The 12418-nt window shown below is 43.7% G+C and overlaps 1 protein-coding gene across 6 annotated transcripts in view; it reads left to right on the top strand.

The window, feature by feature from the left end:
- The window catches only part of BMP2K (BMP2 inducible kinase), a 49291-nt gene that overhangs the window by 28327 nt on the left and 8546 nt on the right, over positions 1 to 12418 (top strand). For 3 of the 6 annotated variants that reach the window (XR_004980122.2, XR_004980123.2, XM_036382224.2), the window contains exons 11-15: positions 869 to 1029; positions 1622 to 1717; positions 2392 to 2573; positions 3359 to 3516; positions 6516 to 6629. Coding sequence is in view for 4 of the 6 variants with exons in the window: in XM_036382224.2 (XP_036238117.1) it covers positions 869 to 1029; positions 1622 to 1717; positions 2392 to 2573; positions 3359 to 3516; positions 6516 to 6629 (711 nt within the window). In the remaining 2 variants the exon portion in view is untranslated. Of the gene's footprint in view, positions 1 to 868; positions 1030 to 1621; positions 1718 to 2391; positions 2574 to 3358; positions 4055 to 6515; positions 7470 to 12418 lie in introns of those variants that run through there. The other 3 variants (XM_054514682.1, XM_036382225.2, XM_054514683.1) reach the window with 3 other exon arrangements.

Raw genomic sequence — 12418 nt, forward strand, 5'->3', positions numbered from 1 at the left:
TTGATGGTATTTGTAGGCTGGAAACAGGTCACTTCTTTCATGACTGACAGATTCATTCTACATGGCACTGTGGGTGCAGTAGGAATTAGGGAAGACTCATGCAAGTGAAATGGGTTTTTGAAGAATCCTTGTTCTTTTTCTCATTTAGAAAGAGTTATGGCTGTGATAAATATTCACTGAAATAGTTGACATTTATACCTAGAGCACTTTGTAATTGCATTTTATGCTGTTATGTGCCTGCTGCAGAAAAAGAAAGAGTAGTTTCAGCAATGGTATTGGAAAAGTCTCAGAAGGCCTCTGAGAATGTTTGTGTCCCACATATAAGTGCTTTTTACTAGGTGGGATCCATGTAACATCCAGCTTGAAAAGCTTTATCTCTTATAACAAGGAATAGATCATTCACAGGCACTTCAGAATGTAAAACACATTGTGGCAGAGAAATTTGTGGTAGTACCTGTCTCTTAAAAGGTGCAAAACCAGTTGAGTGGCAAAATTCATCAGGTGTTCTGTTTAAGGGAGTTTGATGGATGAGCTAATAGTTTCCTTAGGGGGGAAAAAACCCAACCCTCTGTGTTGAACATATGCTTTGAGGTAAGGGTTTGAGATCCTGCAGTGTGTAACTTAAATGCTGGTAAAGCAGAAGTCTGGAACCCAGCTTGCTGTCATGAGATCGGTGGAAGCTTCCAGCATCTTGCATGTAGAAATGTTTCATTTGCAGGCCTGGAATTACTTGCAAAGAACCAGGTGTCCTGGTTGTCAGACTGGGAAGAGATGTTGACAGACAGTGTCAGCTTGAGGTGAAAAACAGCCAGGGAGAGTTCTGGCTGAAGCTGGAAGTTCTGGATGTCATTAGTGTTGTCTGTCACAGGAACCACTCGACCAGGGAATGGACAAGATATCTCACAGTCCCAAGGGACCACTCCCCAGCAGCACAGGGTCCTCCAGCAGCTGCAGCAGGGAGACTGGAGACTGCAGCAGCTGCACCACTTGCAGCACCAGCCCGCCATGCAGGATGCTTATATCCAGCAGGTACAGTCAGAGCTGTTAGACAAGTGTTGGAGACTCATTGTGTGTGTTCATAACCCTTGAGATCATCCAACAGTTCTGCTGTTGCTGCCTGTACTTTTCCAGCTAAAACAGCTCCTGTTCCTTCTTGCTTTTGCTTTGTTCCTTCATTGGCCCTGTAATGTTTGTCTAAAAAGTTGCTTGCCTTGTGCTGTGTTCTTGCAGTTTGACCCTGAATTCCATCTTGCTTGGCATTTTACCACTGTGTGATTTAAGGCTTTACCCATGTGTAAAGGAGCTCTGGATACATGTTAGGAGTGATTATAGGTGATGATGTTGTGCTTGCAGTAGATGGCTGTACATGCACCAGTGCAGAATATGTTGTCTGATTTTTTTGTTAAGAATTGGCTGGAGAGTGGAGGAAGGAAAAAGCTTCCTAACAGAGTGATTCAAGTGCAGTGACTGAATTGCAAGCTGGTTCTTGATTATATGATTTCTTAATTAAAAAAATGCTGTGCAGTCATAGATGTGATAGTCAGAAGAAGCATTAATTAAAATACCTGCTTATTTCTGAGGCAGCATCATTACTTTCTAAAGCTATTTTTTGTCTTTCCAGTATCACCAAGCAGTGCACCAGCAGATGGTCCAGCAGCAGCTGTTGCTGCAATCTGTGTACCAGCAGCAGCCTGCCCAGTCACAGTATCCTGCCATGGTAAGTCACAGAGATAGTACAGTCTTAAAATATGGCCTGTGCTTGTAAATCTACTCTTGTGTAGATGCAGTAAGAGAAGTTACACTGAGCTGTGGACATGGTAAAATAGCATGCGGTTTGGCATCTAAAATAATAATTAGTTGGTGGGAAGTTAATCTGAACTAGCTTGTCTGGAGTTGCACTTGTATATTAATAATAGGATGGGATCTATCCCAAGTTTCATAAGGTCTGTCTGTGCTCATTTGAAATGTACTTGTTTGATGTCTCCAGTACTAGCCACAGCAGCAAATACATGTTACACAACAGAGTGAAGATGGTGACATCCAATTCTTACTTGAAAAGCAAAAGAGCTAACTGCCATAGCCTGTTTTGTAAAGATCAGGAGAAATTGTCCGGAAATCTTGTATTAAGATTTAAGAATGGAGTATGATGAGCATGCAGTTAGTAGTGCTGCAGTGGCATATATTTGGGTTGCACTAATGACAGAAATGTAAGTGGTAATAGGCTGGAAAAGAGAAGCAGTCTCCCTGAGCTGTTGGAGTGGTTTCTCTGCACCTGTGTGTTCCGGAAGGGTAGTGGTGGCTGTGTGTGGCTGCAAGACCAGCGCTGATAGTTGGCAGAAGAGTTTCAGCCAGCCTGTGCATGTTGTGGTAACACAGCCCTCATCTCCTCAGGTGCAGCAGTACCAGCAAGCTCTCCTGCAGCAGCAGATGCTGGCTCAGCAGCGGGCACAGCAGGTGCAGTCCCCTGAGTATATCACTTCTCCACAAGATTTTGCACCAGCCTTAATCTCCTACCCCAGGTCACTCCCAGTGCATGGTGGAACAGTGGCAGATCCTCCCTACCCTACAAACAGGTAAGAATTGTGGCTTAGCTGAGCCTGGGGGTTACTCCTGGCTTACATTGCTAGTTGTGGTGAGCACTGCCAAATCCTTTTCTTAGAAGTTACTTGCTTTGGTATTAAGAGATTACTTAGAGCAGTTGGACAGTGGGTGTTCAGTGGTAAAGGATATTTTGGGAGCAAAAGGAGACAGTTTGTTAACAGATGAGCCTGGTATAATTTGTAAAACTATTTCTTCCAGTATTTCTTGTTCACAGATTTAATCCAGGAACTGACTGCTAACCACTTTGCTTGGGGTGGTCAGTGGTCCCTGTTGAATGAGGTTATGTGCATCTGAAAGGAGTTCCAAACACCCGGTTGAGAGCAGCTTTGTAGTTGGCCTTGATGTGCTAGGGCTGCCAACTCCTGTGCTCAGAGGTGTGACCTGAATATGTAACACCAAGTATACATCAGAAGGTATACAGTCCCTGAGGAGTGGCCCTCAGACCTGCCTTTGCATAATAAATGATGACTTTGGCATTAATTCTTTTGAAAAGCAGTGTATGTAATAAAAAATCCCCTTCCTTTCTGACTTAAAAGAACCTAGAGATCTGTCCAGTTTCACTGATGTTAGAAACCAGGTTATATATATGTCTAGGTTCCTATTAGGCTTCTTTTAAATCAGCCTTCAGCTTTTTTGGGATGAGCTCTTAATTGCTTGTGTGTAGGACTTGGCATTGTGAAGCATGTCTCAGATTTTGACCCTGATAACCAATCCTATCATGTTTCTCTCTATTTGCTTCCTTGAACTGACTCTACAGGTCAGGCATTCCTGATGCTGAAGCAATTGCCAGTTACCCCAAGCAGAACATCAGTAACCCACCTGATATGTCAGGGTGGAACCCATTTGGAGAGGACAATTTTTCCAAGTTGACAGAGGAGGAGCTGCTGGACAGAGAGTTTGACCTGCTAAGATCAAGTAAGGGACGCTTGAAGGCTTACTTTGCTTCCCAGTAAATGAGGGCTCTGTGGTTGCTCAGCAGTTCCAGCACCTGCCTGTCTGAGGACCATGCAGGCTGTGTACAGAACATTCTTTCTGAGCATTTGAGGGCACAGTTGGGCCTGTCTTCCTCTCCTTTTCCTTTTTGAAAACACGTGCAATAGGAACTCACCGTCTGAAACTGGTAGTTACTGGCTCAATTACTGCAAAAATGGTAGTATCTTAGCTCTTCTACACTGCTTGTGTCACCTGCGTTGCCAAGAGGCTCTCAACAGCAGAGGTATGTTGTCACATGGGAAGAGAATTTTGGCTGCTTGCTTTATTCCTTTCCAGCTTTTTTCTTGCACACCAGAGCAGAAGATGGTGTGGGTCTGATATGTCCTTTGAAAATGCCTGAAAGAAAATTGATCTATTACATTATGTTAATGTTTTGTACTGTCCTTTTTGAGTGGCTACATGTAAGGGCTGGTTTATTGTACTGATATGGCAATAGCTGAATAAACTTTTTCCTCGTGAAGTCAGTTATCTCCATGGTTTTTACTTGGAATTACCTTCTGTTCTTAATTGCTGGACACATGTTTGTTAGTTGCTCTTCCTATAACTGGCTTTGTTGAGATCAGATTTATTAGTGGGACTTGGAAGATGTGACAATGTTAAGAAACAGATTGTATATGCTTGGCTGTCTATCAGCAAGTTTCTTGCAATTAAAAGTATAGTAAAGTTGATTTTTGAGTAACTGGAAATAATACCTTTGCCTTCAGTTGAGTGTTTTTCCTATTGGATGTGCACTTTACCTGTTAATCCTTTAGGAAAGTGACTGGGTGGGTTTGTTTGTGAGACTCTGGTTGTTAGTTTTCCCTTGTATCCTGTGTGGATTGAATCAGATTCCTGTTTTTGAGTTGGGAATGTAGGCTGCGCACATTTTACAGTCAAATGTCTCTCTGGTAGCTGGGAAAAATAGCTTATGTACTAGCTGAAACTTAGCATTCCTTCCAAGTCCAAGTTAAGGTTTGGATTCAGTAGTAGAATAGAATATCTGTAAGCAAGCTCCTTCCAAATGTGGCCCTTAGTTTTTTGCACTTGTGAATCTGGAGCAGGTCAGTTTGTACTGAAGGTCAGCACAAGGCCACCCACTTTTAGAATCTGTGTTCTGAATTCAGGACTGCTGGCACTGCTTATGCAAGTTGGATGAGATTGATTTGGTTAAGCCACAAGTTTTGAACAAATGGAAGGACCAAAGGAGATGATAACGAAGGTACATTTTGGGCTCAATTCTTCAAGTTAATTCAGTGCAAAAGAGAGCTGGGTGTGATAACTTGCCTGATATGCTGTATCTGAAAAGCAAACCAAACCCAACAGCACAGCTCTGCTCAGTAGTGACCAGCACTAGGGATTTTAGTTACTCAACCTAGAGAAAATGCAGAAATAACCCCGAGTCACTCCCTTGACAGCAGCACACTAGATGGCAGCCTTGTCTGCAGGGATGGGCTGCCTTACAGCTGCTCTGAGCTCCTGGGGCTTGGTGTCCCTCGGGAGGGGGAGCACTGCTGGTTTGTGTCTGGCTGTGCATGCAGGTACACATGTCACAGCCTTCAGAGACCTTTTAACCTGGCTTTTTGTTAGCGGGGGTGTTGTGCCAAAGATCGTGTGAGCATACTTGGCAGTGTTAATGCCTTTGCTACAGTCAAAGCAGGAATAATTATGCTCCATGTTGTCTACTGGTGCTTTCTCAGACTTGGCTGGAATAATGGGATATCAGGAGATTTATTGTAAAATTAAGTTTTGTACCTATAAAATTGTTTCTAACTGTGTGAGACTTCGTGGAAGTTCCTTAGATATGCATTAAGGCTGAAGGCTGAGTTCTTTTTAGGTGTAGGTTATCTCATATGTGGGAAAAGGCTGTTGAGTACTAAGTAACTTCTTTGCCACCCAGAGAAAAGAGAATTGCAGATGCAGATTTGATGAGTGGTTCTGTTTTTCCTTTACTAAAGCCAGCTGCTGTCCTGTACTTTATAACTCACATACAGTGGTGTGCAAGTTGGTGGTGCTCACTAGTGTTCGAAACGCAAATCCTTTCTTTCTCTTCTCAGAAGCCTAGTTTGTATTGTTGAGCTGATGCTTTTTACTAAAGGTCTTTCTAAATCTGACAAATATTTTTAAAGCTTGCATGTTTATGACAGTAACACCTAAGTAAATATGCAAAGCCTTTGTTAGAGGATGAAGATGTTGCCACAATTTGTCAGGCTGGCATTACCATCAGATTTCATGTGTTGAGGGGCTTAATGTCAGTGTGTGAAGTGATGGGTACTGCTGGGGTGATTAATCGCTTCTCTCATAAAAAGGGATCCAGTTCCCAGGACAGAACACATTGCTTATACTTGGTGAGGGTTTTCCTAGTAGAATGGTGCTGGTTGCAGTAAGAGGTAATGTGCAATTGGATGGATTTGTGAACTGAGCACCTTTGTGGAAAGCTGTGACACAGAGTGACAGCTTGGAGCTCCTGGCTCTTGTTGTTTCTCTGTTGTTAGTGTTGCTGTGATCCTGGGTTAGCGATGGGCCAGAAGCGACATCTGATGCTGCCTTTCTGACAGCACTGTGAAGAAGTAGATTTCTTAAACAGCTCCTGTAACCACTTAATCATCTGTGCAGAATTGGGAGCCAAGAAAGTGAGTCTGCTTCCTTGCTGAGAAAGAACTCCCAGCCCAACTTCCATAGCATTGCACAAAGGCTTGGGATCACCCTGGTGCCTCCTGCAGGGACAGGTGTGGGTGCAGAGCCTCTCAGGCACTCTGCCTGTCTCCTTGCAGTAGGAAGGAGCTGCCCAGACCAGCTGTACAGGCAAGAGCTGTGCTTCTTACAAGCATACAGGATACTTCTCCCTCACCCCGTACAGTGCATAGCTTTGCATAGGTGTAAGTCCTTCTGTTTTTATTTTATTTTACTTTATTTTTTGTTCTGTTCCATTTTGTTTTTTACAGACAGGCTGGTGGACAGGAGAGCATCTTCAGATAAGAGTGTGGAGCCACATGCTGCTCCACAGACAAGTCCTGCTGAAGATCCCTTTGGTTCTGTTCCTTTCATTTCTCAGCAAGGCAAGTTCCATCTGTGACATGATTACCTCGTAGCTGTATGCATACATACCTGTAGGTGTATGTATCTGCTGAAGTATGCACAGCAGTTCAGTGACCAAAGAATGGCCAAGGGCTCTGCTGCCTCCTAACAGCACTTGGGTGAAGGGATGTGTTGGTGCGTTCTTTACCTCCAAATAAAATCACCTATGCGTCCAGCTCCTGGTGCCCGTGGAGCCTTGGGACCAACTGCGTAGGGTGTGGTTCTGTTGAGCCAGAGCAATGGGCATCACCTGGGCAGAACCACAAGGGCTTTTGCTGAAGAGAAATTGCTTGCTAAGGCCCAATTTTGCTACTTCCCTGTAGTCTGCTTCTGACTCACACTGTTTCTCTAGTTCAGTTGTCCAGCCAAGTGAAGGCAGTGAGCTTCTATGCATTTAATGCACAGTTTTGGTACAAGTTGAGTCAAATGCAAACATTTTACATTGTCTATACGTGGGGGAGGGTGGGCATTCATTGTTGCTTTTCAGTTCAGCTTTGACTATGTTTACCTTGAATGGAAGTAAAAATAATGTGTTATGTGGGCATTGTGAGTGGGAAACTGCATCACCCCACAACTTAAGCAACAGTTTTAACATTTGGTTGATCAGCACTTTAGTATTTATTTTGGTACCTTTGACAAAGTAAAGCCTGTGTGGTGGTTGAATGGTAAAAGGAGGATCAGTCACTTCTGGAGCCACTTGGGTTTTGTTGCGAGTTCTTATGTGATAAAGGTGCCTTAGTATGACATGTACAGACTGTTCATATGGAACTTCAAAAGCTCAGGTAACATGCCTTAAAATAAATCATCTGGGGTCAACCTGAGGTAGTATCTGTGTTTTCTTTCATTCGGTCCTGCATTCTTGGAGATGCTCTGGTAGGGCTGCAAGTGCTCACAAGGGCTCTGATGCTCCACGTGGTGAAGGGGTGGGCAGGGTGGCTCTTGTCTTCTGCAGAGCCTTCGGTGAAAATCCCTGTGCCTGTGGCTGCTCCTGTCCCTGGACCTGCATTCATTCTCCTTGCTGTAGGACTGTGTTCTTAGCTTGTGCTGGTGTTTTGCTCTCTCAGGTCGTTTGCTTTCTGTCACCTTGTTCTTGGTCAGTGGTTCAGTGCCATGTGAAAGCCATTTAATGAAGAAGGGTTTGCTCTGCAGGCCCTATTGGGAAAGGTTTCTCTAGCATCTTCATTCCAGAGTTTGCTTTGACTTAGAGGTAAGCCTGAATTCACATGCAAAACAAACAGAAAATAGCTTACACTCCATTTAAGATGGGGGCCATCAGGTATTTTGTATTCATACCCTTGTGTCCAGCGGTTATTGTTTTGCCTTCCTCACCTGCCATCCTGGAAGTGCATTTGATTGTTTGCTGCCTTTTTTAGACGGTTATAATATAGCTTTAGATTGTAACAAATGTCTTCACTGTGTTTTTTCATGTGCTTTATTTTTGTTGCTTGGAATCCAAGCTCTAATTCTTGACACACTAAAAAAAAAAAAGGAGTTGCTTCTATTAAGGGGAGGAAAAATCCCCTGAAATTCAGTCATGTCTGAAAAATCAGGCTGTTTGAGACATGTTGAGCTGGTTGTATAATATTAGCCGTGGCACTGGAAAAAAATTGTGCACTTTTCTATAGCCTTTTCTCCTGTGGACTTTTAACTGGCATTTAAACAAGACTGAATATTGGCTTGGTTTCAAGAAAGGTACTGTTAATTATGTGTTAACTGTGAGTTGCACTTAGTAAACAAATCAGGTAGAAAAAATATTTAAATGTTAATATTGATCTTCTAAAAGCTTGTTTATGTTTTCCACTGAACTATTCTTGGTAATGTCTTGAAAAGAGGAGTTGCAAGACAGATAAGAAATGAAGAAAGCTGTTCACTTGGGTATATTTAATTTCTAGCTGAGGGCTTTCTGGGGCCAACTTGACAAATGTCCCTCCCTGATATTTTGATTTCTGCTTGTACTTAACACTGTTGTGTGACACGTTCTTCTGGTTTGTTCCTTGTGATTTTGAAACATGTAACTGAGCAGTAAACCACCTGTGTCCCTTTCTCAGGGCATCCAAGGCTAGGTGATTGCTTGGCAAGTGGAACAGAGGATTAATACCTTGAGTGCAATTCCCATGTTTGCAAGAGAGACTCTGGGATCTTGTTCAAGCACAAGTTTTGTTTCCTTATTGTAATGTGTCTCGGGCCAAATGGGAATTGTGAAACAATGTTTGCCCAGGGCTCTGGCCACTGAGTTCTGACTTGTTGAATTACAATGGCATGAAATGGTGACCTTATAAACATGGGATCTTTAAAGTAAATAAAACTGACTTGCTTGAAGAGTGACAGTTCTTACTGAAGTTGTGTTCTACTGTAGTGGCCACAGTTCCATTTCAAAGGTTGGGTTTTTTCTGCTTGGTTTTCCTTGCTCTGGCATAGGTCTGATGTATAAATCGTGTGTGGCCTGTGGCTGAGTAGAGTTACTCAGAGGATCACTCCTGTTTTGGAGGCCTAAGGGTTCTCTGCTGAAAGCAGGTCTTCACTCAGTAATTAACTGACTTGGGTCACCTTCTGGGAGAGAGCAGCAAGATGGTCAATGTCATGTTTCATCTTTGGACCCACCAACATCAACTGCTGTTAATCTGGCTAAGCAGGTGTCACCAGGTATGTTCACCTCTGTCTGGGAAGGTGAGGCAAGGGAGCAGCAGAGGCTGGAGTTGGAAGCCTTTGATCATCTGTGGGCTGCTGTGACTTGGGATATTTCCTGTGGAGCTGAGAGTGCATTTCAGGTTGGCACTGATGCAAGGGTCACCAGGAGAAGAAACCTGCAACTGGATGGACTGTAGCCGCTTGTCTGGGCTTATTTTTGTCCAGTGGGAATGGAGAGCCAGCAGCAACACTTCTGTACCTTGGCGTGCACAGAGGGAAGGGGTTTGAGATGAGCTAACAGGTGTTGAGTTCCTCTTCGTTTGGGGAATAGGGAACCATTGTGGAAGCTCTTGGTGTCTCTCGCCCTTGGTGTGTATCCTACTCAAAGCGTTCTCACAAGTAAACTTGCTACACACACTACGTTATGCCTGAGTTATTGTGGACAATAGTAGTGCCTTAAGACCAGAGATGACTGGAAAAGAAACCTGGCCTGGGAAAGAATTCCAGTTTTTGATCTGATAGAAACAAACCCTCCATTGCTAACTTCTTAATGAAAGAGAGAATTAAGTAGCCAGTACTGGGGCATTTAAGCACTTCACCTGTGGAAAACAGGTCCTGGTTCTGGAATGTCTGAACTGTATGGTGATGGTGGAAAAAACATCTCCCGTGGACAGCATTTTGGAATGCAAGTGTTTAATTCAAGTGTGTTAACCAGCTTGTGTTGTCATCCCCTTTGTTATTATCAAGTGTTTCAGAAGCTTGGGAGAAAGATGCTTTGTGGTACTCTCAAATGTAAGAAGGAAATGTCATGAATATAGTACAGCTGGCTGGTGAGCTGTACTTGGTGCCTTTGGCCATCTTGCATTTATTCACACTAATGATTTGCGGGATGAAGCTGGGCTAGGATGGCCTTTTGCTTCCCTCAGCTTAATACTGCAATTCCCAGAAGGAATACAAGAATTGAAGTAACACTCCAGGTTTCATGGATGGGCTGTGTGATAAGTGGAGATGTTGGGCAGTGTTGCCTGAAGCTGTTTCAGGCATTTGGCTCCTGTGGAAGAATCTCCGTGAGCTGTCGCCTGGGATCTCAGGATGGAGCTCTGGTTCAGGTCATCTCGTTAACAGTTGTGCTGAATGTTGTACAGCTCATGTGTGCTGTAGATGTGATCAAGTCACTTGGTTTTTGTGTCTCCGTGGTAACTCCTTCTGAGCCACTGCAGACCTGTTCTCTGTGCAGGGACTGAATAAAAGTGAGTGCAGTTCTGAAGCAGCTTCCTTCTGACTTCCAGACTTCCCGCACTTGGAAACCTGGTGGTGTCTTCCAGTGGTGGCTGCAGGTTTGCCTTGGGATAAGAGGGGCTGTGTGGTGTGGCCTGTGTTGTCCCAGCTCTGTGGATCTTGCAGCAAACCAGCTGGCTGTGTGCCAGATGCAGTGCCATGGGAGTCATCTGGTGCCTTGGATAATCCCTGGGAATGCCCTGCTGCAGTAGGTGCTGCTGGATGTGCACGGCATCACAGCAGCATGTGTGATGTCCTGGCAGAAGCAGACATGGGGGATGATGATTCATTTAGTGGTTTTTTTGTGTACTGCTTCCAACAGGGTTTCAAACCTCTGCGAGTTCTGTACCACGGCTGTGGAGCCCTGGGACCACTGTGCAGTCTGGGCCTTTCAGTGAGACACAGAACTTAAGAAGAAATTAATAATACCAAACCAGAAGAAACAAAAAAGACTTGAACTGCTTTTAGAACTTGAAAAACTCTCCTGGCAATAGTTCGTGTTTCTTTGGCAACTGATGTTGATGGTCTAAAGGTGCCCAGCCCTGTGTGCAGTGATCTGGGTGTTGTAAAGTGTTTCGGTAACTTGGCAGAGTAAGTTCTTGGCAATATCTGTATTCATTGAAAGCTTCACTGATGTTATTCTGTACCTTCTTGGCTGTGGTTTCAGTTATTCATAGTGCTTGCTGATTGCAGGTTCAAGATATTTCCCTGTATCAAGGTCATCTAAAACTTCAGCTATTCTAGATACTCCTTCCAAAGTAACCTGAAATTGTTCACTCATCAAAAGTATAAATGGTATGTCTGAGTTCTGCCAAGGGTCTGCCTTTTCTCTCCAAAATTATTTACTGGGGTTTTTTTCAAGTTTTTTTCTAATCTTGCAGCAGTCATGGGCACGTTGCACTATTTTTTTATATTGCTCTTTAATCTCTGGAGTAATTATTTAAAAGAATGTCAGCAATAGTGCCAGGCACATGTGTGGTGTTCTTCCATTTTTGTTGCTCTTGAAAATAGAGGTGGTGAGATGTGTTAAATCCATTACAGTGTTGAGCAGCTGCTGCCCTGGCTGTTGTCAGAGAACTGGTGCAGATTTAGTTGCAGCCTGCCACTAATCCTTGGGCTGACATGTGGCAAATTGTTATGAAATGATGGTGGCAGTATGTTCCCAATTCCAAGGGAGCTTAAAGCTCTTATGCCCCACTCCTGGGCTACCCCCACAATACCCTAAAAAGAAGAACCAGCAGAAGGCATGTAATTACTGCAGTTGTTAGAGGGAATTCATCCTCTTAAAATCCTGTGTCTCAAAAAAGAACATCGGAACAGAAAATTTCCTTGAAGATTGGGATCTTCTTATATGATTAAAGATGTTCCACCTGGCTCGCATTTGAGGCAAGAACAATTGTTCCCTACAAGCTGCAAACCTGATTAGAAGTATGGTAATCTGAGCAGCACATTGCAAACAGATGTTGCCCCCAGTGTGCAGCAGTGCTGTATAAATATGTATCTGAATGTCTCTGCAGTGATGTTGCCTGACAAGATTGCATGAAATCAACGTGACACAACACTTGAGGCTGGAAATCTGTTTGGCCAGAGCATCCAATTGTCATTAAGCTGGGGCTTTTCCCTTTTGGGGGATTGCTTGTGTGTAGTACTCTTTCATTTGCTGATTTTGTTAGCAGTGAAAGAGGGGCAACTGTAGTGTAGAAAACCAAACTATTCCTATCTTAGTTTAAAATATGGTAGTTCTAGTGAGGGTATTTTTGTTTGTTTGGATTGGTTTTGGTTCTTGTCTGATGCAGTTTGATCCCTGTTCCTGGGACTAATATGAAGCCACTGCAGCTGCAAAGGTGGGTGCGGAGATGGTTTG

Source organism: Molothrus ater, chromosome 4 (assembly GCF_012460135.2).
Source record: "Molothrus ater isolate BHLD 08-10-18 breed brown headed cowbird chromosome 4, BPBGC_Mater_1.1, whole genome shotgun sequence".
In the NCBI taxonomy this organism is placed as follows: Eukaryota; Metazoa; Chordata; class Aves; order Passeriformes; family Icteridae; genus Molothrus; species Molothrus ater.